The following is a 27,145-nucleotide window of genomic DNA, read 5'->3' as shown; positions in this document are numbered from 1 at the left end:
TGTAAGAAGTCCTGGTATCCTGTTTAGAGTACAGATTGTAGAAAAAGGGACCTTTGCCTTCTTCCTGATTGTACCTTTGCCAATGTACTCTTGACAATGTATGCTTAATTTCTCCCAACAAACACCAGAAGACGATACTTAATAACAGCATTTTTAATTCCAGAGTGCTCAAGGTTCTCCACAGAAGAAAGAGGTGCCATGCTTCTCCTTTAACAGATACAGTGGGGGAAGTGAAAAGAACTAAAGATAATTGTCCAGATCCAGATTCATGGTAAAACTGGAAAGAGAACGGGGCCAAACCTCAAGCCAGCCTCCCAATGACCGAATTTCTATGCTTTCCACTTCCATAAAGGTTTCCTTTCTTGTGATACTTCCTAGTGTGTGTGTATGATCCCATCTAAGGGGATACATTGTGTAGGGGTCAGGTTTTGCTAACTAATCCCTCTGCTGCTTCTCCTCCCTCTATTGCCTTGTACATCAGTCAGTATAGATAATTCATGGCTCACGGGGAGTCATGCGTGGGGTCATGCAGCAAGGAAATGGATGGTAAAGATACAGCTTGTGCAGGGAAGAGTGAGACAGGCATAATCCGTGGAAAGCTCAGGCGCCACTGACAGGCCTGCTTTGGGCAGTGCCTCTGCTGCCCCTCCAAGGATTTGTTTATCCTAAAACAGAACAATGCAGGCAAACCCTATACTGATGTGTCTCCCTCTGAAAGCCAAGTACAGTTTTGTGTGCCTTGAGGACCTTCCATTCCTAGTTGGCATTATTTTTTAAAAGGTCGCTTTAAAAAGGTAGGCAAAATCATGTAAATATCAGGAGTTAAGCATTGTGGGTCATGCCAGCATGCTGAAGTGAGGGAAAGCACTGGAAAATGATTAAATTACTCTGTGCTTTTAAGGGCAGATGGGCAGTCAGTGAAGGATTTTGAGGTATTTGACCTTTAAAATTGACACAATGGATGGCTGGGATGATTTAACACTTTTATTATCAATTTAAACCATAGAAACTGATTTTTAAGATACTTTGTGAGAAGAATGAAGGATAAGAGAATTAATCTATGGGCTACCACTTCTATCTATATCACTGTAAGTCCACCTCATTTTCCTGACAATATCTGGAAGGATTTGCATTAGAGGGTTGAAGGTTCAGTTAAGAGTAGGTGCAGTGTGTGGGAACAGCATTTATTCAAACCCCATGGGCTTTTGAAAATAACAGTGAGAGAAGTACCTGATGAGGCTGTCAGAAGTCATGACTGTTTTGGGGTGAGGAAGGGGAATTGTACAGACCAGCTGTGTATGCGAGAAGAGGGGGAGTTGTCTTTGGTGAGCCAAGCAGAATGAAATATATTCTGCAACCATGCTATAGGATAAGGCTTTCTACTCCTGCTACAGGTCAGGGGGGACGTAGTGGCACATGTGTGAAGGAAAAAGGGCAGCCTTTGGCCAGAGAATTGCATGGCACCATAGTTTGTTATCCACTAAACTTACATTCTGAAGACACAGATAATTTAACTTCAAAATTTGAAAAGAATCATTTATTGAGATGTCTGCAAAGTGTGACACCTGCAGAGGCTGCTGAGATGGCAACAGCTTCTAATTCAACTTGTGTGGAAGGGCTCTCCTGATCTGTGGGACAATGCCTCTACCCAGGCAGCGATTTCTGCTCCACCATAACTTGCTGCTGAGAACAGTAGTTGTTCCTAGTTACCCAGACCACAGTCCTGTGGTCACAGCTCCTCCAGGAACTGCCCAGTGCCAGGGTTTTCGCTGCTGGTACAGGACACAGGAGCTGTTGTTGCAGGTATATGTGGCAGTAACTGCTCCCACAGCAGCCAAGCAAATGGATCCACAGGCTTGACTGGAAGGTGTGACTAATGCAACACCGAGGTATTACAAGACTAACTATATCATCCTCTCTTCTTAGAAAAGACATTAGGAGGGAGTGTTTTGTTCGTAAATATATTAGTATGTTTGTTAATGCTATTTAGCCCAACCACACATGATATACCTCTAAACAGATATTACACATCCCTGTCTCTCTTCATCTTGAAGTTTCATCATTTTTGTGGTTAGCCTGCTGCTATTATTTAAACAAAGTTGATGTTATTTAAATAAAACCCTTAAACTTTTGAATAAAATATGATTTATAATAAGCCTTGTATTACTAAAAAAGCCCAGCATTTAAAAGCTTTTATGTGCCCCTATTCCAAGTACTTACGCCCTCTATGCTTTGATCAAGTACATCTGGCAAGGCTTAAAAAAACACCTGAAGGTTTCTGAGGAAATAAGGGTGTTTCATCCTATGTGCTGGAAACTGCACAGTTCCCTTTGGAAAAGTACAATTCTGACTTCAGTGAAAACACCAAACCCACAACATTTGCCTATTTAATTTCTTACTGACCTTTGCCTCTTGCCCTCTGGCAGATTTGGAGTCATGAATTAGCTTTCATGTCTGAACTGAAGAACTGAAGAAATGTCTTTTTCCCCATTTTTTTCCCAGCAGCCTTCCAACTTCAGCTATCTTGTGCAAGAAGTACAGGAAGGGTGGCAAGTCATCGCCTGTGTGCAAGTATCCTGCATTAGTCTGGTTATTGTGAATGTTGCATTGGGCAAATAATGCTCACCTTAGCAAATTCACTCACTCACTACTTAATTTGTCTATGAATTTAGGATAACTTTGTAAAAGCTGGTATTAGAGTTGAAGAAGAAAAACATGCCAGGAAGGTGAGGTCTAGGATTTAATTTTACTTGGGAATTTCAAGTCTCTCATTTTTGAAGACTTCATTACGTGAATACAACAAGGAGGCCCTTTTGCCAGATGATTAACCTCTCTGGTAGTAGCGATATCTCAGATCTTAAGATTCCAATAAAAATGTAAACGGTGGCAAGGAAATACTTTTTTTTAAAGTTGCAAGCTCCCTGTAAGACAGTTAGCTGTGTTGATATATGTACGTTTACAAATGCTTGTGCCTTGGGACTGTTGCTGTCTCTGACTAGAGAAGAAAAGAATTGACTTGTGTGTGAGCATCATAAAAACTGTACTTAAAAGGTGAAGCCCCACTTCTGTGGCAAGTCTGAAGGAACTCTGGATCTACTTTGTGTAACAAGGGAGAAGTGGTAACTGAACTATTCTACTTTGTGTAACAAGGGAGAAGTGGTAACTGAACTATTCTACTTTGTGTAACAAGGGAGAAGTGGTAACTGAACTATTCTACTTATTCTAGAAAAGGAAAACATGCATTTCCTGTACAATTTAATGGGTTATTATAAAAACAGCCTTCTACTTATGCTTTTCAGTAGTTTAAAGTGTGTTAACTGTTAGGGATTTAAATGCATTCCTCAGCATAAGTGTTCTGAAGATAAATGCAAAAAGCAGTCAGGAAGTCCACTCAACTCTTAAGAATTTAAGTACACTGGCATACACATGCCCTAGAAAACAAGTTTTCCCTGAGTGTTCACAAGTATGGTTTGCTAGGACACCGAAGGGCTGCTCTCATCTGTGTAATGTGCAGAAATGGAGATTGAATTGGTTGCTGTGCTCCACTGACCACTTTGGAAAATGAAGACCCTGATTATTTAGTTGGTTTGACAGAATTTTTATAACTTATTTATTATGGAAACCTCTAGGGACCAAGGGCTTTCCAGCAGCAGCGCTCAGCTGTGTCCACAATGCCTGATGCTACTGTAAACAGTCATAGACTTGTAGAACATAATCAGAGGATAGTTTGGGTAGGAATGGAGCTTAAAGATCATCCAGTTCCAGTCCAGTTCTTGACACCTTCCACTAGATCAGGTTGCTCATAGCCTCACCCAAGTCTTGAAAACTTCCAGGGATGGGGCATCCACGACTTCTCTGAGCAACCTGTGCCAGTGCCTTAGCACTCTAACAGTAAAACATTTCTTCCTAATATCTAGTCTAGATTTCCTCTCAGCTTAAAAACATTATCCTTTGTCCTATCACTGCACTCCATCTTTCCTGTAGACCCCCTTTAAGTACTGGAAGGCTAAAGTCAAACTCTTACAAGTGAATCTCCTCCAGGATGAACAACATAACGCTTCTGGTTTCTTCCTTTCTTTCCCCTTTGGACTTCTGAACCTTTAGGATGGGCCATGTTATGTGAGGTTTCACTGTAGCCACAGGGTCTAGATTGCTTTTAACTGATGGCCTTTCTCCCTGCTTGATGGTAACTTCTTCCAAGAGCTGCAGCTTAGTGAAAAGCCTGAAATGAAGCAGGGTTTTTCAGCAGGAGGAATTAGACTGTCATGTTTGGAAGATCATCCTTGCCCCAGATTTTTTTAAAAAAGCAATTTATGGCCCAGTCCCTGGCTACAGCTTCCCCTCCCTCCCCCCACTTTTCCCTTCAAGTATTCTCCCTTTTTCATAAAATCATTTGCTTGGAAAAGGCCTTTGAGATCATTGAGTCTAACACTACCTGTCCACTACTACATCATACCCCTGAGCAACTCATCTGTCTGTCTTTTAAATACCTCCAGGGATGGGGACTCAACCACTTCCCTGGGTAGCCCATTCCAGTCCCTGACAGTGGTTTCAGTGAAGACATTTTTCCTAACACCTAGTCTAAACCTCCTCTGGTGCAACTTGAAGTCATTTCCTCTCCTTCTATCACTTGTTACTTGGGAGAAGAGACCAACGCCCACCTCTCTACAACCTCATTTCAGGTAGCTGTAGAGTGTGGTAGTCTCCCCTCAACCTGCTTTTCTCTAACCTAAACAACCCCAAATCCCTCAGCTGCTCCTTCATCAGAAGACTTGTTCTCCAGCCCCTTCACCAGATTTGTTGCCCTTCTCTGGACACACTCCAATACCTCAATGTCCTCCTTGTACTGAGGAGCCTAAAACAATACAATATTCAAGGTGCAGTCTCACCAATGCTGAGTATAGAGGAAGAATGACTTCTCTGGCTCTGCTGGCCACGCTGTTTCTGATACAAGCCAAGATGCCATTGGCCTTCTTGGCCACCTGGGCACACAGCTGGCTCAGGTTGAGCTGGTTGTCAACCAGCATCCTCAGGTCCTTCTCTGCCAGGCAGCTTTCCAGCCACTCTTCCCCAAGCCTGTAGCGTTGTGTGGGTTTATAGAATCATAGAATTATAGAATAGTTTGGGTTGGAAGAGACCTTAAAGATCATCTAGTTCCAACCCCCCTGCCATGGGCAGGGACACCTCCCACAAAATCAGGCTGCCCATGGCCCCATCCAACCTGGCCTTGAACACCTCCAGGGATTGGGCAGCCACAACTTCCCTGGGCAGCCTGTTCCAATGCCTCACCACTCTCATGGTGAAGAAATTCTTCCTAATGTCCAGTCTAAATCTGCCCCTCTCCAGTTTATACCCATTCCACCTTGTCCTGTCACCACAAGCCTTTATGAATAGCCCTTCTCCAGCTTTCCTTTTTTTTTCTTTCTTTTTTTTTTTTAATGGTATTCCAAAGCACAGGACTTTGCACTTGGCCTTGTTAAACCTCATCCCGTTGGTCTCAACCCATCGATCCAGCTTGTCCAGATCCCTCTGCAGAGCCCCCCTACCCTCAAGCTTGGTGTCACTCGTAAGCTTAGTGACTGAGCGCTGGATGCTCCATAAAGAGGTGAAACAGAACCGGCCCTAACACCGAGCCCCGGGAAACACCACTTGTGGCTTTTAGAGGCATGGGGAGAACCAGCACAGCATCTCAATCACCCGAGCGGGGCGCTGAGGGGTTAATTTAGTTGAAGAGCAAGCGGAGCGGCTGCTGCCGTCGTGCGGGAGAGTTCGGGCACGCCCGGAGGGGCGTGCCCGAACTCTCCCGCACGACGACAGCAGCCAGGAAACCCCCAGCATCGCAGTTTGGGCTTTTGGTGAGAGCTTCTGCCGAGGAGGTAGCAGCAATGCCGGGCAGCGACACGGCGCTGGCCGTGGATAGAACGTACTCGGATCCGGAGCGGCACCGGCGCCGCAAGACGCGGGTACGGGAGCATCCTTGGAGGGGAGGAGGGTGGAGGGGCTGCCGAGCTCCGAGAGCGACCTGCAGCTCGGCTGTCGAGCTAAAATGAAGTTTTTATCTGTGCTTTTTTTAGTATTTCTGCCCTAAACACTCTTTGGTCTAAGACAAGGATGGAGTGAAACTGCTTGTTGACATAACAGAAACTGATGTTCAAGAGTATCCACAATAGAAACTGACGGCACGAGTGATAAAGAACTTACTCACCACAGTCAGTAGTGCTGGTGATTTAATGAAGGGCCTCCGTGTCTGGTGAATACCTGGGTTTGGGTTTGTTTCTTAAGGTCTCTGCCTAATAAACCGTGGATCAAGTGTTTGTATGTGACAGCTGGGAATGATTAGGGGTCCCTTCTGAAATTGCTTACAAGAGGGCATTGGTGGGGATGGAGATCAGCAGAAAAGGTCTGCCTGTATGTGTAAAGTAAGAATATATTGTATGTACATGATGCTTCACTTTATGGGATAGTTTTTCTTAAGGTAAAGCAAGAATATTTTGTATATCCATAATTAATAACTTTATGGGATAGTTTTTCTTATGGTAAAGCAAGAATGTTCTGTATGTACATATTTAATAACTTCAAAGGATACTTTTTCTTATGGTCACGCAAGAATATTCTGTATATCCACGATGAATAACTTTATAGGATAGTTTTTTGTGGTCAAGCAAGAACACACTGTATATCTATGATGCCTAACTTTATGGACTAGTTTCTCTTATGGTCGGCTGGCAAGCTTGGCTTTCTTAGTGTTTTGATGGTTTGTTCATAAAATAGATGATAACTGTGTACAGGCAGTTCTTGTGATCCTTTCGTGTATTTAGTAGCTTTTGTGGTGAGTATCATGCTGATGAGGGTTGTTGGCTCTCTAGTTTATGCCCAGATTTCAAATTCTTACCTCAGTGCTCATACAAGTGTAAAATGAATGGTTCTTTCTTCCTATACACTGTAAAAAGACATGAAGAAAAAAAGGGTTGCTCTAGCTGACTTGGGATATCAGCAGAAATTCTGTTTTCTGTGCTGAGATCCTTCATGTGTCAATAAATGAGCTTTACAGTTTGACGTGTAGAGACTAGCTTTTTATGAAGGAAGACTGTTTAGGGGGTATTTGGTGAGAGCGTTCTTGGGGTTTTTGGTTTGTTTTGCCTTGTTTTTTTTCCTCTACTGCATGTTAGCCATTCTTTCCATCCCTCCAGCCCATTAATTGCCAGTGCTGGAAAGGAGATGGTGTGTTTCAGATTGTTTCTGCATAAGGAAATGTTTTAAAAATAGGTAACACTATGCACTGTAGCTTTACTACTGGAGTCTACAGTGCTCTTCATACCATCAGCCGGGTGCATATGCTAGTCATAACCCAGTTAAAAATTTTATTTATTTCTTTTGTTTTTCTCCTTGCAAGTTGAACTTAAGTAGTTTTTCTTCTTGTTCTTGCTGTAAGAATAATAATGCACTACTTAGCTTACTGAGGCCAGAGGAGAAAGTCGCATACCTTCAAGTATGATTTTTGGCATGTCTAAGAATTAAACCTGAAGGCTCTGCTCTATGCTTTTAAGCAGAATAGCTGGACTGTAAAGTATCATGGCTAGCATTCAGTATTATACATTGTCATTGTGTATGGAAAACTAAAAAAGCCTTGTCCTTAAGACAATTTAATGAAAACATTGGGCTTCTGTTTGATATTGGGTTTCTTTTCATTAGATTTAGACCCTTCCTGCAAGCATGAGAACTGGAAATGTAACAGTAACAAGTTTGTGGAGTTGCATTGCTCCAGGGTTTGTGCTTTACAAGTTGTATCAGATATCGCAGAACTTGTACTACAATTTCTAGGAGTGATAGCAGCAGGTTGTATGTTCCAGGTGATGGCAGGTGTTCCACATGTGCTTATGCTGGACAAACAGGAATTTTTTCCTGGGTAAAATGCCTGGATAACATCAACATTCCTCTTACTGCTTTAACCAGCATTGTGGGAATGGTAAGGAACTGGAGCAGAACCAACTGATGGTATTATATAAGAAAGAAGCAAGAAAGTAACTTTTCTTTTAAAGAATGAATAAAAAGCATCAGAGCAGTTGGAGTTAAAGCTGCCACTCCCAAACATTCACAGAGAAAAGCAACGCAGAGCATGAACGCAGCAATACAGAGCTGATGAAAGGACGCTCAGAGAATCTGAATATAATAAGATTTGCTTGTGTAAAGAAAGTCTTGGAGTTGGTTTTGTTAGCAGGTTAGGGACAATGTATAGTAAGTAGAGTAAGATACATTTAAAAAGCCAGGAGGAAAGAGACGTCTCAAAGGAGTTGCCAGATCTCTGCAGTCTGTATAATGTAGGCTATTGAGCCCAGTTTTTTGGGCAGGCAGGTTTTGAAAGACTTCTCCAGCTTTACAGGTTATTTGCATCTTTCAAGCTCATCTAAGGATTTTTCTTAGGAGAGAACTAAGCCTTCTCTATGGGCAGGCAAGAAGACAGTTCCAAAACTGCAGCTGTATATACGTAGGGAGACATGACCAAATTCAGTTTGCAGAAGTGCTCAAACAATTTAGGGTAAATATAGCCTTCTGAGTTTGTAAACAGTAGAATCTGAGGGGAAGAGGATTTAAAAATTCCTGCTGCCTCTTGAAAGATCCTTCAGCGTAAGGCAACAGGTCTGTTCCATACCTTCTTCTTTGAGGCCTTGTGAAGTATAGGATACCCTGGGCTTCGCTAACAACTCTCCTGTGAACCATATGCCATATTTTGTGCAAAGTTCCCAGTATCTGAAAGAGAGAAAACACTTTAATGGAGAACAGCTGAGTCATTCTTAACATGGGGGGACACATTTTTGCTTAAGGAGGCCAAGTATTTTGAGGGAGAGGCTGCGTTCCTGTTCTCTTTCTTGGACAAGTCACAATAGAGCCAAGCCTTGCTCCGCGTGGCAGCAAAGAGTGGGTCATAATACTTCTATTGCTTCTAGTGTAATGGTACCAGTGCCTTACAGTTTTGGTACTATTTGGTGGGTATAGATTTACAGTTGTCTGGTTACCATTGTTCTGGTAAATCATCCATCCCCCACTTTAAGTGTAATACTCTTCCAGGAGACTTTTCCTGCCTTTCCATGGCAATGGTATCTAGTCTCTGTGATGAGGATTACTACCGCTCGCTCAAGTGGCACAGGTGGAATTGCAACACAGCTCTGCAAAATGCTTCAGTTCACCTCTGCTAATGCCAGGTGCTGCAGCTTACTGTGCTTCACATCCAGTACTAGTTGTACTGGACATTCCTCCAACACTTCAAAAACTAATCCAAATCTTTCTAAATTAGGACCTAAGCCATGAATGAAGTAGGACAAGTTTTGGGAACGAGGGCTGCATTTTTAGAGGTCATGCACCAAGTTCTGTTTTTGCTGGAATGTATCTTGCAGAACAGCCAAATAGCATCAAGGGGACTTGTTTTTGCAGTGAATACTGTGGAAGACTAGAGGTGTTCGGATTCTGGCTACGCTGTGTGTCTTGAGCAGTAAGTCCATGCTGAGGTCTGTGCAGTTGTAATAGTGACATTCCTGATGCTCAAAGTGGCTTTGCAGTGCTAACTTATGCATCGTTGTGTTGACTTTTGCTTCTAGAGCATTATGTCAGGACTGCCTTTCAGGGCTCTATTAAAACTGTGATCTCTGGATGCTCACCAGATTGTTCTCTTTAGACTTCAGAAAAATGTGTATGTTTTTTTTTTTTATTGCAGATCAGAGCATTACTCTTCACTCTTGATCTCTTATTCCTTACGGTAGAACAATCCTCCATGTTTTATCAGGTTTATAAATTTATACTTATCGCTTTGTAGGAGAAAATTCCTTTTCTAGTACAACTAAAACATTTAAGTTCCTTTACTGCATCCTATCAGAAGTGTATGCAGTGATAGGTCCTGCTTTTAACAAATACCAGATGCTTAAGAGAGAGGCAGGAAGTCCTAATGACATAATTTCATGCACACTGGAGCCTATTCAGAACTTTCATTTATTAGCGGTAGACTTATGCTTGACATTGTAAGAATTCTTCCTTTATTTAAAAAAAAAAAACCAAACAAAAAACCCCTTACCTAGAACAGATGTGGTTTATTTATTAACAAATAGGTAATTATAATTTCAATCTTCTTACATCTTTCAGCCTTAGTGAAACTAGCAATAGAATCAGTGTTTAGTAGATTGATTCTTACGCAGTCACACACACACATAAAATGCTTGCATCAAAAAAGAATATAGAAATCCATTTGCTTTCTAGCACTAAAAAAAAATTCTGTGGAATGTCTGTTATTTTCCATGTCTCTTATGATCGCTCCCATTCATCTTGTCTATAAGCAAGGCAGTCTTTTTAATAATCTCTCCTCATATTGAAGTCTTTCTAAGCCTCTAATCACTTTCATCATCTGTCCTTGGATTCCCTTTATTTCTTAAAATCTTTAGTCTGTTTAGAGGAAATAACATAAAGGGACCTAGAAAGATTAAAAATGTAATAGAAAAAGAGGGGGGAGCCCAAACAAAACCAAAACAAATTAAAAAACCCACTCAAAAAGGAAAAACATCCCACCTACAGTTTTAGGAGAAAGGGAGATATAATCTCCTGGTGTTCCTTTAAATGCAAAGATTGCTGTAGAAAAAAATCCTTGTTCTGAGCTTTTGTGACTTGTAACTAAACCTCCAGATATTTTGTGCTTGAAGAACTTATACACAGTTTTGAAGAAGTTATGAAGAACTTGTCCCACAGTTCCCTCATGTTTTGACACGAGATGAAGATACTTTGAGACAGAATATTGTTAAGACCTCCAAGCATTGGTTTTAAATCCACGGTGTATCTAGAAATGTGTGAAACCTGTCAAAGAATAGGTTGAATCATGCAGGAGAATTGGGAATAAGAGAGGGAAGCCACAACTGCAGTGTGAACCAAAAAAGACAGATTAGCTGGTTAGAACTGAAGAGAAGCCTGGTTTGTTCACGTAAGTCAGTAATCATGTTTTGATTATTTTGTCATTGTAGAACTGTTTCTAAAATTGTAACAACTTCTTTTTTTTTTGATAGTGCCAGGAAGGAATGTTAGGAAGTTTAGAAAGTTTTTTGTTTTACTTAGAGTGTTTGGATTAAATGCATCTAAAAGCTAAAGGTCAGTGTTAGGTGCAATTTGTTATGGTCAAGTGAAATAAGAAGAAATTGTTGCTGGACAGCTTAATACGGTATTGCTGTGCTCCCCTGATCCTGCATGGTGAACCTCTTTGACAGAGTTATAAGCTATAAAGATTGTATTTTCACCCAATCCATCTTCTCCCTTCAGACCCAAGAAGAAAGTTTTGAACAGTAAGTAGAAGTGGAGATGCATGTTTTTTTCAAGGTTAAAGCTCATTTTTAGGTTTGGAAGTTTTATCATAGAATCAGAATAACCAGGTTGGAAAGGACCCACTGGATCATCGAGTCCAACCATTCCTAACACTCCCTTAAACCATGTCCCAAAGCACTTCATCAACCTGTTGCCTCCAGGGAAGGCAACTCGACCACCTCCGTGGGCAGTCTGTTCCAGTGCCCAATGACTCTTTCCGTGAAGAGACTCTTCCCGTGAAAATTATGCTTAGATCTTTCATAGTTTTTGGTCTCCACTTGGAAAATTCATGTCTTTGAAGATTTCACAGTGTCTCTTTTCCTTTTCTGTGCTTTCAGTTTGTTCTCATTGCAGTGAATGGTATTGATTGCAGGCCTTGGGACATCTATTATCATGTTTTAAATATTAGGTGTATTGAAAATAACTGGAACTGGGGGAAAATTTCCAACCTTCTGGTTTGCTTTGTTTTGAAGGACACACAATTGTTCTTCTGACAGGTTGCCAGTGGTGACGTAAGGGGATGCCAGCAGCTCTGTCATCTCCGTAGGTGAGGCTTTAACTAAGCCTGGCGCAATGTCTGCCTTTAAGATTTTGGCTGGATTTGATGTTTAATGTTGCCCAGGCTAAAAAGATTGCCACTGCCCACTGTCCAGTTTTAGTTGTCTTGGCACAATTATCAAGTGTGGAGTTTTCGTCTTCACTCCACAGGGAATGGTTTGGAAAGGAGCTGTGTAGGAAATGAGTTTCTGTGTAGTGTTGGGAATGGTGAAACATAATTCTTGCATTTCACTTATGTATCCAGATAGATAAATTTTGCTAAAGAACGTTTGCACTATTGCTAATAAGGTTTTCAAATAGCTTTACTACTGAAAGTTTTGTGCTCTTCCCTTAGTCTGAAGGAAGGGCAGAGGATTAATATGCAGAGCCAGAAATAATCCTGCTGTTCTAAAGCCATGACATATGGGACCTGCTATGCAACTGGGATGCCTTGTAGTTGTGCAGCTAACCATTTTCATGTGCTCAGCAAATGCAAAGTCCTCTAAGGTAGCTTTTTATATCATTGTATGTAATCTAAGCTTTAATTTAGAGACAAGGATGAGAGTGTAGCGATGTCTCTGCTGGCTGAGGTATAAAGAATGTCTACAAATTGTGAGCAGTGATACTGTTATTGTAGAAAGCTGAAATGAGACTTTTTGTTTTCAAAAAAAATTCCAGAAATCCATAATAATAATAACTGGTCCACTTCATTACTTTTTTGTTTAAGTGTTGCCCCTTAAGTGGATAAAATTCCAGAGGGTAGAAGTTATGGAAACCGCTGCTGGTAGTATGTTCTTAGTCACCTCTATATCGGACACCAAGATGATGGTGTAGTTTAATGGACCTTTGATATAAAATATTTGGCTTAAGTTGTAAATACTTCTCAGTTAAGCTTTACTGTAGTAGGCACCTTTTCCTTACTTTACGTAAGTAAGTTTTTTAAGAGTTTCAGTAGCTCTGGATGAAGAAGTTAAGTGGGGGTGCAAAGAATTAACATTCTGCTTTTGAATTAAAGTAAAAACGTGATCCAAGTAATGCTGAATCAATTGGAAACTTTTGATTGTAATCAGTGGTCTATGGAACCAATGAATTACACCAGCCTTATGGAAAATTCTGTATGTTCTTTACAGAATGGTAGATACTACTTCCAAATTGTATTATAAGCTAATCCAGCTTGAACCAGGATGCTGTAGGTGGGTTTTCATCTTTGTTTTTGTTTTGTAAATAAATGCTTTTGCAGTGGGTGGGTTTGACTAAAAATGTATGGAAACCTGTTTAGCTTCCTGGCAAAGGTTGTAATGGAAAGAGAAGCCAATGTGTGTATGTATCTAAGGACTGTAACAATTAAATGCTCTGCTTATCTGTTATGTGATTTTTCTAAAAGTTAATAGGACTATGGCTTTCAAAAAGACACTTTCATTTACAAGATATTACACCATTGGCTTCTCAATTAGTAAATAAGATATTTTTTTTCCTGTTGACTTGCTAATCCTGTGTTTAAAGCAAGGCTTTTCATTTGAAGATGAGGCATTATGGTGGAAGTTGGCGCTTTTAAGATAGGGAAGACTGCAGTGCTCTGGAGTTGGTTCATATGCACAGAAGGTGTTGATTTATAAGGTGAGACAAGTGTTGCACAGAGCTGATAGAAGTGTAAGTCCTCCATTCTTAAGAATATATTGCCTAGAAAATAGAGAGGATTTAGTGCTTTGGGGTCTGTACATTATTAGTTTTTAAATCTAAGTGAATTTGTAAGTGGTCTTGCTGTGCTACACTACAAGTATTACTGAGACAGGAAGAGAAGCCTTGTTAGGGTGAGTTGATGTAGCAAGTTCCTCTGTTTTTACAGCATTCACTCCTTTTATTCCAAGTTACTCCAGTGTGTGTAGAACAGAAATCACAATTAAGCCAGTGCTCATAGTTCAGATGGAAAACAATATAAATATGCAGAAAATGTGCTGCTACATACCAGCATGTCTGTGCAGGTGAGTGACGCCCAAAGATCAAACCAACAGACCAATTAGAACTGACTCTATCATTTTTCTAATCCAAGGCAGCACAGCTTAGTAGGATACTGTACTGCAGGTGTGCCAGGGACTTACCCACTGTGCAAGTGTATTGGATTTGGTAGACTTTTGTACAGGAGGCTGGGAAAGCTTGGGGATGAGAGAGAGTGAAAGCATTTATTAATAAGACCTGAGGAAGATTTAAGAAAGGAGAAGAGTGAAGATGATGAGAAGATCAACAACCAGTGAGCGTTTTTCCTGTTTGCCAGTAGGTACATAAATAAATTCAAGACTGTCCTTGTTGGCCCTTGGGTGTTTTGTTCCCATGAACTGTATGGATATGATTGCAAGTAATTTTTCTTGGGAAGCACCAAGAAAAATTACAGTCTGTAAAAGCTAGATGCTGCTGGTAAAAGAGATGTCCCATTGTTGGGCCCTTCTGTTGTGTCTTTCCAGTGTTAACTCCTATGGTATCCTCTCGTTAGTGCACAGAGAGATCCTATTGAGCAAATCTTCTGTTTCTGATATTTACGAAACCGGCTTCTTATAGATTTCTACTGGAGGGGCATCGTGTCTTGCAATATAAATTTAATGTGGAAAAGAAGATAGACCTTTATTTTCTGTTTGTTTCTTTCTGCCTCCAAGAAACTCTCTCTCTTTTTACCAAGGAACTGGAAAGGTTTGGATTGGAGGTGGATTTGGAAGGATGAATAAGACATGAACTCACAAAGCTCAATCTGATCAAGTAAAATCTCTAGTGACATCCATAAAACTTGATGTCAAGATTTTGTTTGTAATTTGTTGATGCCAGAAGCAATTATATTCTTTCAAGTTTGGGAAACTAGGCTTTGAGTGCAGTATCTTACAAATTGTTCTTATACAAAATGTTTTGACTTATGTTGCCACTTATCATGCATATTTTACGTGGGATTTCTCATTTGCTAATGAATATGTACATTACATGGTAGCAGATATATAAACTCCTCTTTAATTTTGAATAAGTACTCTTGTCATGAAGATACACTAGTCGTGTTTTGAAACAAATGGCCAAGCCCTTCTTTCAGTTATTCTTGTTTGGACTTGAGAGAGTCAGCTAAAATAATCTTCGCGTGCTCTGTGCCATTATGTGGTGTGGCAGGTAATGTCAGAGAAGGTTGAAGTTCAGTGATTTGCTTGAAAAGAATCTGTGTTTTGAAATGAAGTCTAGAGCAATGGTGACAATGTTAGCCTGAGGCTTTGGTGACATAGTTGAGGATACTGTGGCAGCTCTCAGCCCTTGTGTAATGCTGGGAATCATTTAACCTCTCTGAAGAGAATGTGATTTCTCCCAATGTGCACAGGAGAGGGGATGAATACTGTGAAGGATACTTATTGCAGAATCGTTAGCCATCTGAGTGGATAGTTAAAAAACACAAATCCAACAAATTAAAACCCTAAACACCTCCAAAAATATCCAGTGGATGCACATTCCTGCTTTCTACATCAGGCAGGTTTCTGGCATAGGTGCTTCTTCTCCCCGAACTGCGGAAGTCTTGCATAACTTTGAAATTGGGCATTTGCTCTGAAGGTAGTTGTGTAGGACACCCTCTGTGTCTGAAAGGGGTGTAGTTCTTGCAGGCAATCTGTCTGATCTCTGTTGATTTGGTAGAAGCTTAGAAGTTTAAATTAAATCACATAAAGGTGGGCATCTGAATGTAGGTGAGACTAAACCCATTCTAAATAGATGCGTGGCAGTGGATATTGCAGGCATTGCATAAAAGATGCAAGTGTTACCTTTTTTTGTACATTACAGAACTAGATGTATGTACAGAATATCTAGGCATCTGTGCCAAATCAACTTTACTCTTGAGTAGGACTCTAAAATTCTTTTTATTAGGCGGAAAAGCAAAAGGCTTTTCTGGCTCTCCCTCACACAGTGCATTTTTAATATTACTGAGTCTTCATTTCACTTATGCATAACAGCACTGTTCTAGGAAAACTTTTTTTTTTTTTTTAAATCTGTCTTTTGCCAGCTTTTCCCTTATCGATAGAAATCATTGGCCTTTGGCTGCACAGAAATTTGGCAGTACAGGATGTTACCTTTCCTTTTCCCTCTTCTCTCTGTTTTGGCTCTAGTGTAATTATTATAGAGTGCTCCTGCTGTGCATACTGTACAAAAAAAGCATTACTTTACTCTGTATAGTTAAGCCAAAATGAAATTGTGGAAAGGTTGCTTTTTTTTTTTTTTTTTTAATAAAGGAAGAAATGTGAAAAATTACCAATATGTCATTTGGAAAGAAGGAGAGTAATCTTAAGCCTACCTTATTGTTGCAGATTGCTTCTGTAAATCTGAAGGACTCATATTACTTCTGGTAGTAGTATGTGCTTCTAATACTGCTGAGTTTGGCAGTGTTTTGCACTTCTAGTGGTGCATTGAATTGGAATTAGACCATTACTAACTTCCACATGTCATCCTGTAGGAGATTTTACGCTGCAAGGAGAAGAGACTACTACCAGGGCATTGTTATCAGCTGTGCCCTGTCTTTGGGTAGATTAACAGTAACACTGGCTAATATCAGTGGTGCAGGATTAGGATTAGGATTTGTAATTGTTTCATTAATGAAAACAGGCATTTACAAACTTTTAGCATGTCAGTAAGTAGTCAAAAGAGACAAGCTTTTAGTGATGGGAACTGGGAGCACAATGCCACAGTGTAAAGTATTTGTGTTGTCCTTTTATAGGTTTTGCTGATGCACAAGGGAAAAAGAATCAGCAAAGTAAGCATCAGAAGGTTCAGAAATTCAGAACTTGATTTTTAAAAGCCTAAGGCAGAAATTTATGTAGGAATTCTTAGAACATGGAATTGGAAAGTGTGATTGAACTTGTTTGTGTATATATGGTACTACTTCAAGTAAGCTATTTTTATTCAGTACGTTTTTCTGTTGGTTTAAGGAGTTCACCTTGGCCTTGCCTACCTTACAGCAAAAGAAGTACTGATAAGACGTATTACAGAGTTTGTTATTCCTCATGTTTCTGTCAGACCTTAACCTTTTTGGCAGGTTCTGCCAGTTAAAATGAATCCTCACTAAGGAGCAAAAATCTATTTTACTAAGACTGGGATGTGAAGTTGTGTACGGTTTCAGCATATGCAGTGAGTCTTTATTGGCAATAAGTGCTGTGTGGCAAGTTTTCAATATCACTCGTACATGTTGTTTATATGACAGTGTTTTATGCCCAGTGGCATAAAACTAATACTTTATACTGGCGAGTATTAGTGCTGTTATGTTTGTTTTGCACAGTAGGTGTGGCTGAAAAAGGAGCCCGTTATGGCACAGTGGCAGGGGTAGAAAGATGAAGGCTTAAGTTCGAAGTGGGAAGATTGTCTTAGAGTACTGCTGTTGTGTTAAAGCATATATAGAATTTGTACTCTGTGGCTCCAGCAGAGGTCCAAATGTAACTTGCATAAATCCTGGCCTTCTAAAGACAGATGATACTGTGTCCCAGTTCCTTTGAAACTTTTAGTCTTTTATGATGATCTCCTAATTTCCTCTATTCCAAGCCTCGGAATAAGAATTCATTAATTCCCCTTGTGCGTGCTTCTTCAGCACAATCTGTCAGTGAATTTCTGAAACTGTAATATCTACTTTTTGGAATGTGCCCTGTAGTCTTCAGTATGTAATGGCTTTTGCTCTCCCTGAATGGACATTTTTAAGAGAATTGGGAAAAGGAGGGAGCTGGGGGAAAGAAGACATTTCTTTCCTTTATCTTCAGTGCTGTGTCTTGAATCGGTGTCTGTGATTTAAGGAAATCTGGGTCTGACACTCATTGCTCCTCAAGTGAAACTGTGTAGTTAATATTTGTGCCTGCATGCTTGTGACTTATATAGGGAGTTGCAGCATTGGTCCCTGTACCTGCAGACACATTGTTTGTCATGCTTCTTTTCCTAACTGTCTTTCTCTAGCTAAGAGGAAACAAAAATTGTTCAGCCTTATTCCATTATTACAGATGCTAATTGAATTAACTTGCATTGTAGCTGTTAATATTGAAGCTGAAATCTCAAGTGAAGACTTGGGTTAGAATTTGCATTCTTAAAAGTGAAGAAAGTAATTTTATGTGTAAACTGGAACCCTCATACTGTTTTAGACTTGTGGGGTTTTTTTTAACGTTTGCGTCTGATTTTAGGAAAATAAAGGGCTACAAGTAATTTGTAGACTGCCTAGTAAGATAGCTTTAAAATATCACATAGAGTTAAATTCACTTTATTAATATCCCCTGCACATTGCAATAGAGTCTTAATTTCTATTTTTAAGAAGAAATTTTTATCTCTGGTTACATCGAGCGTAGCTTGCTAATTTTAGGGTTGTGAAGTCCTCTGGGCTTAATGAGACAATGTTTTGGTAGCTGCATCTGAATACTTGTTTAGAATTTATTACTCTATGGTTCTATGGTGGGCCAGTTATATTGCTTATGATGTTATTTCAGTGGCTAACAGGCTGATGGACTGATAAATACATACTTTTATTAAAGTAGGGTTACTGAATTTGAAATAGAAATGAACTCTCATTCCAAGATGTTGTTGAGCAGTGTCATGTCTTAATTATTAAATCAGCGTGTTTTAATGCTACAGAGTCAGAAGTGGCTTGGAAGTATTGTATTTGAACTGAGTGTTTGAAATTTCCATGTAAAGGGCAGTGAACTTGCACTATATTTTAGTAGCCAGCACATGAAGCAGTATCTTTATTTCCTGTATTAATTATTCTTTGCAAAATTGGAGGACGCTTTAATTTTAGAAGGGTAGTGGCTGGTACCATTCAGTGCTCTGATTAACATACTGGGGAAAAATAATTTTGGATTGCTCTGAGAGTTACTATAGAACTGCATCGTCCTCCAAGATGTCTCTTCCTCTTGGGGCATGCAGGTCTATCTATTTTCATTATCTTAGCAATAGCAGTAAGATTTATGAGATAGTCATGTTAACAGAGGTACAAATTGTCCTCAATTCAACAGCTCATTTCCAAACATAAAAAATCCTCAGCATTATCACAGAAATTGTGCTTGCTTTTTTGAATGTTGAATGCTCAGAAGTATTCCATAGGCTAACGTATACTCAGCTTTCTTCTGCCTCAGCAGGCTTTGCTTTGTTTAGTCAGCTTTTTGTCATTTTAAAAAGGGAGAGTGACTAAACTTGATCATAGAATGGTTTGGGTTGGAAGGGACCTTAAAGATCATCCAGTTCCAACCCCAATGCCATGGGCAGGGACAGCTTCCCCTAGATGCTCATGCGTTATTTGAAATTGTAAGTATATGTTATGTTTTCTGCATTATTCCTGTATACTTTTTGCCCAAGTGAACAAATTAACAGTGTGAAAATATTGAAATGTTCTGATATTTGAACTTCCCAGAAGACACTTTTATTTTTAGTGTCCTTATTATTAGTTATGTCAAGTCACCCCACTGTTCCCAACAAAGTAGTGGACTGTCACTACTGTATAAAGCTCTTTTCTGGCAAACTGTGTTCTTTATGCAACATGTTGCTTTCAAGATAACTTTATTTTCCCTGAATGGACTTAAAACTCCACACTCTTGGTGTGTTTGGTGTTGCTCTTGCACATGCCAAATGGAATTTCTTAATTGCTAGATGTTAATTTAATATGACCAATTTGCACCAAATATGTATTTTTGGTAGTAAAAATTTTAAACTTGGGGTCATCTGTGTTTTGTGGGAGAGGGGAAAAAGAGGACATAGATGTAATTTTGTTGCCACAAAATATGCCATTGTGCATTTTATTGTTTTGTCTGTATTTCATGTATTTAATCTTTATTACCTTTTAGAAAAATTAGCATAAACAGAACTGAAGGATGAATACTGCATTTATCTTAAAAAAAAAATAAAATCTAGGTAAGCTTTTCATCCAGCGTTTTGTTTGTCGAAAAAGATTAGTGTAAAATTACATCCTGTGAAATGCATGGAATGTCATTACTTTTCATTTTTCTCTGGGGCTATATTTCATATCAGTTCCTGCAATTTTCCATGTCTGGGAAAACTCTTGTAGAATTTGTAGTTTATCAACTTCACTACAAAAGGGCAAAGTTGAGAGACTAGGGGTAAGGGCTGTGAAGATTAGGAAGTTGCCGTTGATTGTTCATCTGCATGCTACCACAAGAAAATATGATTTTATTGCTGTTGGCTCTGGATATATCCTCTTTGGGGAATTAGTGGCCAGCATGAATTACAATAGCAACAGACATTATTTATTTTTACAGTATTTTAGCGGGTATACCGCTCCTACTCCTGCATATGACACCGTGATTTTAGCCAGAAGTCTCATAAATTGAATTGCCTGTGGTGGTTGTGCCAGGATTTGGTAACAAAGATTCTATGCTGTCGTATCAGTATTGATTTTTCATAACATTAAAGAAAACCCAGAAATCCTTTAAACAGCTCTAAAAGATTCCTCACATTACAGCTCTACAACCTGTCCAGAGCTTTTATGAAACGATGCATCATTTTTCAGATTCCTTGGACATTTTTTTCTGAGGCGGAAGTGTGCACATTTCCCATCGCCTCCTGGACTAACCTTTCTCTTCTTTTTCTTCTGTATCCATTTAATTTTGGACTAAAACATTCTTGGCTCTTTTCATCTCAATAGGTTTCATCTCTCCTGGATACCTTTAAATTGTTTATATCCATTTCCAAAGTATTTATATTTTTTATTCCCTTAGAAGTAGAAACAGTATGCTCCGCTATGTGAATAAAAAGACAATAGGTAAATTGCCTAGTGAAGGTAAACTGGGAAGGAGATTAAGCTATTTAGATATTTGCATAGTATTTAGATGGTCAGCTTTGTTCTGGGTGTTTGGCAAGGCATTGGTGTTTAAAGGTGAAGGCAGAATGACAAATCAGAGTGAATATGTAGACATGAGAAGTACTTGTAATCAAGGTGAAAATAAAACATGGATTTTATTTTCAGCCTTTGTGCTGGACAGAGAACAGCAAGGAGTCAGCCTCCAGGAGAAAAGGTGTAGGAGCACTGTGTAAAAAAGAAAGGAATAATCCTAGTAAATACAGGCCTTAGTACAACCTCAGTGATGTGGAAGGCTTTAAAGCAAAGAGATCTCTGAGCCAATTTTCAGTTAATTCAGCTTTTGGTTTAACCAGTGGTGGATCCTGCCGTTTGATATAGTCTGGGATTTTTTTTCAGCAGAGGTAAACACTGTGTCTGCTGAATGCCTTGTGCTTGGAATATGAGTGTGATCCTGAGTCAAAGTCTTACTCTGGTGCCACAATATTTGAAGCTGGAGATTTCACAGGGGTTTGGGAAGTAGTAGATGCGGTTAGAGGTCATTAGTAATCTTGAAAAGCATCTGGTATAATTTTTCTTTATGCAAAGAGAATTTTGAACTATTAAATTAATTTTCATTTAATGTATGTCATCCTGCACCTACATGCCGATAGGAAAGAGAAACAATTGAAATCAAGTTGAGTGTGAAAGAGAAAGATCAAACTGCAAGTAAAGGTAAATCAAGATAAGATTTTTATTCGTGAGAATAATCTTGTTCTGAACTTACGTTCCAAACATGCGTAGCAGGAAAATTGCATTACTTCTTTGGAAAGGAATCATGATAAGTTTATGAATGTAATTTCAATGTTAGGAGCCAGGAATTTCCTTTGAGTCCTTTGTTTCTGTCCTGGAAATTATTTTACATGCTTCCTGAGGCTTTTGCATCATTAAGATTTGTTGAAGTGAATGTATTCTCCCTGATATCTTTTACAGGAGACTGGAGACTTCAGAGGTTATGAGCCCATACGTCTTGTGAAAATAATTTTCATATATCCTTATCAGTTACATATCCATTCTCGTAGGGGGTGAAAGTAAGAGACAATTTGCCAATTATCCACTGTCTGGCATGCTGGTCCATCAATAGGCAGATAGTTTAAGATTATCCACAGAATATGCTTTCTTGCTCACCTTCCAGGCCAGAAAGGTTAAGCAAGGGACACTAATGAAATTAGGGCCATTATAAAGGACAATTAAGGACACTGGAAGAAGCAGAAAATATGTTAGCATTTTAGGGACACAAGATAATCTGAGGGTTTGAAGGTGTAGAAAGTGAGAGGACCCAGCATTGTGTCCAGTTCTGGAATCCTCAGCATAAAGAGGATATGGAGCTGTTGGAACAGGTCCAGAGGAGGCTACAAGGATGATCAGAGGGCTGGAGCACCTCCCATATCAGGACAGGCTGAGAAAGTTGGGGTTGTTCAGCCTGGAGAAGAGAAGGCTCCTAGGAGATCTTACAGTGACCTTCCAGTACCTGAAGGGGGCCTACAGGAAAGCTGGGGAGGGACTTTTGGCAAGGGCGTGTAATGGTAGGATGAAAGGGGATGGCTGTAAGTTGGAGGGGGGAAGATTTAGACTAGACGTAGGAGGAAATTCTTCATGATGAAGATGGTGAGGCACTGGAACCGCTTGTGCAGTGAAGCTGTGGATGCCCCCTCCCTGGAATTATTCAAGGCCAGGTTGGATGGGGCCTTGAGCAGCCTGGTCTGGTGGGAGGTTTTCCTGGCCATGGCAGGGGTATTGGAACTGGACGATCTTAAAGGTCTCTTCCAACCCATTCCGTTCTGTGATCTGAGAAGGTGTTATGGACATTGCTGTAGGAAACAAGTCTAAGTTCTATATGATAACTCGTTGCATTGTTTTTCCTGAACTTCTGTTTCTGCTGCATTGTGCAGGGTAATAGAGCAGACTCTGACACTCCTCTATCAATTCAATCGAATGTGTCCAAGGGAACACATCAATTGTTCCATGCTGCTGTTCAGTCTTAGCTACAGCTCAAATCTGTAAGAGGTAGTGGATAGTTTTGCATTATGGAATATTTTCAGAAATTTTGGTTGTGGTAGAGAACTGTCAGATCCCTAATCTCACATGCTTTTCTGCACACAGGAATGTATGCACGCTTGTATTTCAGTTCAAATGTGATTATTATTTTAAACTGCTTAGCAAACGATCCAATCAATTAAGCAAAATTAAGGGTAACCTGTCACTAAACAGTATTAAACTGAAATACATATTCACTCTGTAGCCCTCTGTCCTAGCTACTGGTCCTGATACCCTCCAGGTGTATTGAAGAAAAGTGTCATGACGGGGATTGTGCTGCTGAAATTTGTAGCCTGGGTAATTGAAGCCAACCACAAATTATTGCTTAAAAATTAGTAATGCTACATTAACACATAGATGTTCTTGCCCATAGTGGTCACCAGTTCAAGCATTAAGTCACAGCATAACAGGAGATTAATGTTCCAGGGGCATCCGATCTATTATTAAAAAATGGACTGGCTAGACTTTGTGGGCATATGTGGTCTCTAGCGGTGATTTAGACATGTTTCTTGGAAAATTCATACAACTTGTCATAGTAATTGTTGTTCATCTGTCAGTTGTCTGTTGCAAGGCAATTGGGTTGCTAGTGTCTTTAAATCAGCTACTGGTATATGCTTTTGAACTGTAGAAAACTTGTTTAGTATGCAGGCTGTGCTGAGGTATGAGGTTTCCTCTTTAGCTTCTTTAGTAACCTTAGAAGCAGATACCTGTTTGCTGGCTCTGAGCACAGTCTGCTGCTGCTATCTTTGGGTTGACCATCAGTCTGCATGTTACCAGCCCTGCAAAAGAGTACTCTCTCTCTCTCTCCCTCCCTCCCTCTCTCTCTCTCTCCATGGAAACAAATTTTTAATCATCTGTGGTCTCCTCCGTATTGGATTGTTAACAATAATGACACCCTTCAGAAGGAAAATGGAATTAATGTGGGATCAAATTATCCACCTGATGGATAACTGGTGCTTACTCAGCCACTGATCAGACATAATGTGTGCCTTCTAATGGTGTCTATGTCTGTATCGTGGAGCTTTGCCACAAAAGGAGGCTTTATATGATAATTAGAATGAAGTTTTCATATCAGCAGGGTAGTGATGAAGTGACAAAAGTGTGTTAATAGTGAAAGGTTTATTAATGAACTGCCCTAAATCCTTGGGTGAAGGTGCTGTACCATCTTCAGTGTGTCACGTTGGAGTGTAAAAGAGGAAACAAGCGTTGACAGATAATGCTCTTTAGGAGGATTGGGAAGGCAAGTTTGATGTGGACACAACATTCCAGCCAACTCTTGTACTCTTAGCACCAAATAGGTGGCCAGAGAGCACTGTGAAGGAAGGTAGATGACTTCAAAATGAGATGATGTGCCTTTGGGAAGGCAAAACAGTTCAAGCAAAGAAGCATATCTTGGCAGCAGACCACTTGGATGTGGTGCTTGGTGTTACTCAAAGTGCTCCCTGCCGCAACTGATGTGCACAATTATTCTTGTATCCACAGAATTTTGATGTGCCTGTTTCCTATCACACCATTGTTCTCTTCATTGAGAACAAGTGCTATAGGAAGTGTTTGCATTGATGCATACAGAATGTGTCATTGACATTTTAGAAGAGGGCTAATTCCCCCCCTTTTTTTTTTTCAACCTTTTCCATGATTGCATTTGTTATTAAAAACTAAAACCTTAGTTTTTAGTTTTAAATAACTTGATCTTGGTCTTTCATCCATGTTCCATGAGTTAATTTAAGATTCATAGAAGACTAGATTTAACTAAATTTAGGTATATGCTTTGTGTGGCAAGGGATAAACAGAAAATTCTTGTCTATGTACATTTTGAATTCTCTCTCCAAGAACACAGCATACTCATTGCTGTCTAGTGGTTTGGGGTTTTTTTTCCTTTCAGTAGGCACAGTTGATTCTGTTTGACAGTGTTGCCTGTGCATAGCACAGTTGATGTTTCTGATAATTTTTCTGAGAATCTGGATTCATCCATGCTTGCAAATGCGAAAAGCAATTGATATTAGTCAAGTATTTGAAATGCCTTTCTGCACTGCTTAGCTGCTGCTCATTGTAGAAGAATGGTTTTTACTGAAGTAGCTCAGATTGCTGCTTCTGAAACTCTGGATCTAGGGGTTTTCAGTAATTCCTGTGCGTGACATTAATATTTCACTTTTGAGAGCCACTGACGCAATAAAATCATGACCTTGTTGCTTTTTTTGGAGTGGATTGTTGTGTAGTGTCTCACCAAATGTTAAGTGTTTAACACCTTGTCTATACTTCATGCACTTTCATTAAGACATTTAAATCTGACTTTTAGTAAGTGTTGGGCTTTGCTGCATACAAGGCTGGATATCGCAGGTAACTTTTTAGCTCCGGTTCAATATTTGCTTGCCAAATGATAGACATCCTTGTTGAGTCATAACCTGAAGATTCAATTGATGCAGAATTTTGTTTTCCAGATTTTTCCTATAAATGTCTCTAATATCTGACATAAAGAGCAGGATTGTCCAAGAAAATGTTCCAAAGGATGTAAGCTGTTTTGTGCACATCCCTCCGTCCTCTGACTAGTTGATGAAAATCTTTCATGAATATATTTAATACAAAAAACCTTAAAATCAGTAGTTTTAAAATAACATGAAGTGCTCAAGCATAACAGTTAAAGTTGTTGTAATCAACATCTTGGGGTTCTTAAGTGGGGAAATATGCACAGAGGATGGTCAACAGTGACAGGCTTTCATGACTTGATCTCAAATAAGAGTGCAGTCAGCTCTCTTCTGTGGTGAATTATTTAGGTATATAAGACAATTCCAGCCTACCATGATTTTAGAGGTAACTAAATGATATTACTTCTGTTATGCATTCACTGAAGAGGTAATAACAGTGTATGGAAATCAGGTTGTATTCCAAACCATTTTTAAGTTATTCCTGTCAATACTAAGTAGTGATGAATGTAGGTTTTGGTAGGCTCCATTCATGGCTGCAGGGGAACATTACAGCACAGTTGCTCTTTTAATGGGAGAGATATGTGGCTCAGGCCCTGCTGTTTAATAATGCACTGAAAAAAATGGTCTAAAACACAGGTTTACAACATTAGGATAAAAATTAGACTCAACATGTTTCATGAAATACTGCAGCATGGGTAAGCTGCTGCTGAACTAAGGAAAGGAGTCTGTTGGACACCTTGAGTGTTCCCTACCATCTTGTTTGATGAGCTGTTTGGGAACCTTTGTGTCTGAGTTGTGGAAGCTGATCAAGGGCTATGTGCATCCTGAGGCAGGTTGGCCCCAGCACTGTAGGGGCTCAGGGCAACAAGCTCACTGTTGAAGAATAGCAAGAGCAAGTTGGTGAACACAAGGCAAATGCTAGCATGCTCTCTTGCAGTGGCAGTGCATTTCTTTAAAATACATCTGTGATGTGAGGACAGTTTTCCCCTCGCTGGAGCATGTCCTCACAGCCTTGTGATCTTTTATAATATCTCCATGAATTTCAGCATCTGGTGGCCAGAGCTCTTCAAGAGAGGCAGGAGAATGCCATTGTCTGAGCTACCAGTTTGGTGGTTGGGATGTCTTCCTTAAAGCCGTGAGTTTGAACATGTCTTAAGCTGAAGAGAGCCTAGAACCCAACTGTTAGTTCCTTTTGAACAATCTCAACCGATAAACAAGCCTACAGGTTATTTCTGTCCCAATGCCTGTTACTGAAGGTGCATATGACTAAACACCTGATTCATCTTTGATGGAGTATTTCTTCCCCATTGATTTCTACAGTGAAGTCATGATACATTTTGCCTCTGAACTGATTCCCTTGGCAACAGATTGTGATATTAGTGCCCCTTTTAGTGGACTGTTATGAAGTCACTGCAAAGAAATCCCTGGAGAATGAGGGAATTAACTCTTCAGGAAAACAGATTTTAAAGCATGGAAAAAGAAGTCAGGAAATTACTGGCTTGGTGTGTCTCACTTGAAACAGTGATATTTGCCTCAGGACAAAGTTTTCAGACTGTCTACATTAGTTCTTGTACTTTGTTTAGAATCACATTTCTGTTTCAGTTAGCTAAAATTGCTTTTGAAGTATTATTTACTATCCTTCCAATCGTTATTTGAGCAGCACAGAAGAGATGAAAAGTTGTTGGTAATTCTTTTCATTATATAGATAGCACAGAGCTTTAATTTATTCTTTTAATTGCTATAAGCCTTAATAAAAAAATTTAACTAAAAAAATTGGGAAGTATATCTTATAGTGCAGTCGTGATCATCTCCTTATGCATTACCTACAGTACAGTGCAAGGGTAGGTTTTAAAGCAGATGTTCTTTTTTGCTTGGTAGGCAGATGGCAGCCTAGATAGCCTCATGAGTAGATTATGGCTGATAATAACTTAGCACCTAAGTTTTCAATATTGGCCTGGGTTTGTTTGGGTTATGTTCACTTTGGTTTTTATGA

At 39.7% G+C, this 27,145-nt stretch overlaps 1 protein-coding gene across 6 annotated transcripts in view; it reads left to right on the top strand.

Annotated features, from left to right (window-relative positions):
* TMCC3 (transmembrane and coiled-coil domain family 3) overlaps positions 1-27,145 on the top strand; it is a 144,368-nt gene that overhangs the window by 85,373 nt on the left and 31,850 nt on the right. The window contains exons 1-2 of one of the 6 annotated variants that reach the window (XM_054054707.1): positions 5,825-5,963; positions 6,075-6,209. The exons of 2 other annotated variants lie outside the window; for them this stretch is intronic. Coding sequence is in view for 1 of the 4 variants with exons in the window: in XM_009559919.2 (XP_009558214.1) it covers positions 5,886-5,963 (78 nt within the window). In the remaining 3 variants the exon portion in view is untranslated. Of the gene's footprint in view, positions 1-5,792; positions 5,964-6,074; positions 6,283-27,145 lie in introns of those variants that run through there. 3 more of the 6 variants (XM_054054700.1, XM_054054713.1, XM_009559919.2) reach the window with 3 other exon arrangements.

This window comes from Cuculus canorus, chromosome 1 (assembly GCF_017976375.1).
Source record: "Cuculus canorus isolate bCucCan1 chromosome 1, bCucCan1.pri, whole genome shotgun sequence".
Lineage (NCBI taxonomy): Eukaryota > Metazoa > Chordata > Aves > Cuculiformes > Cuculidae > Cuculus > Cuculus canorus.
This window is presented reverse-complemented; position numbering and strand designations above follow the sequence as displayed.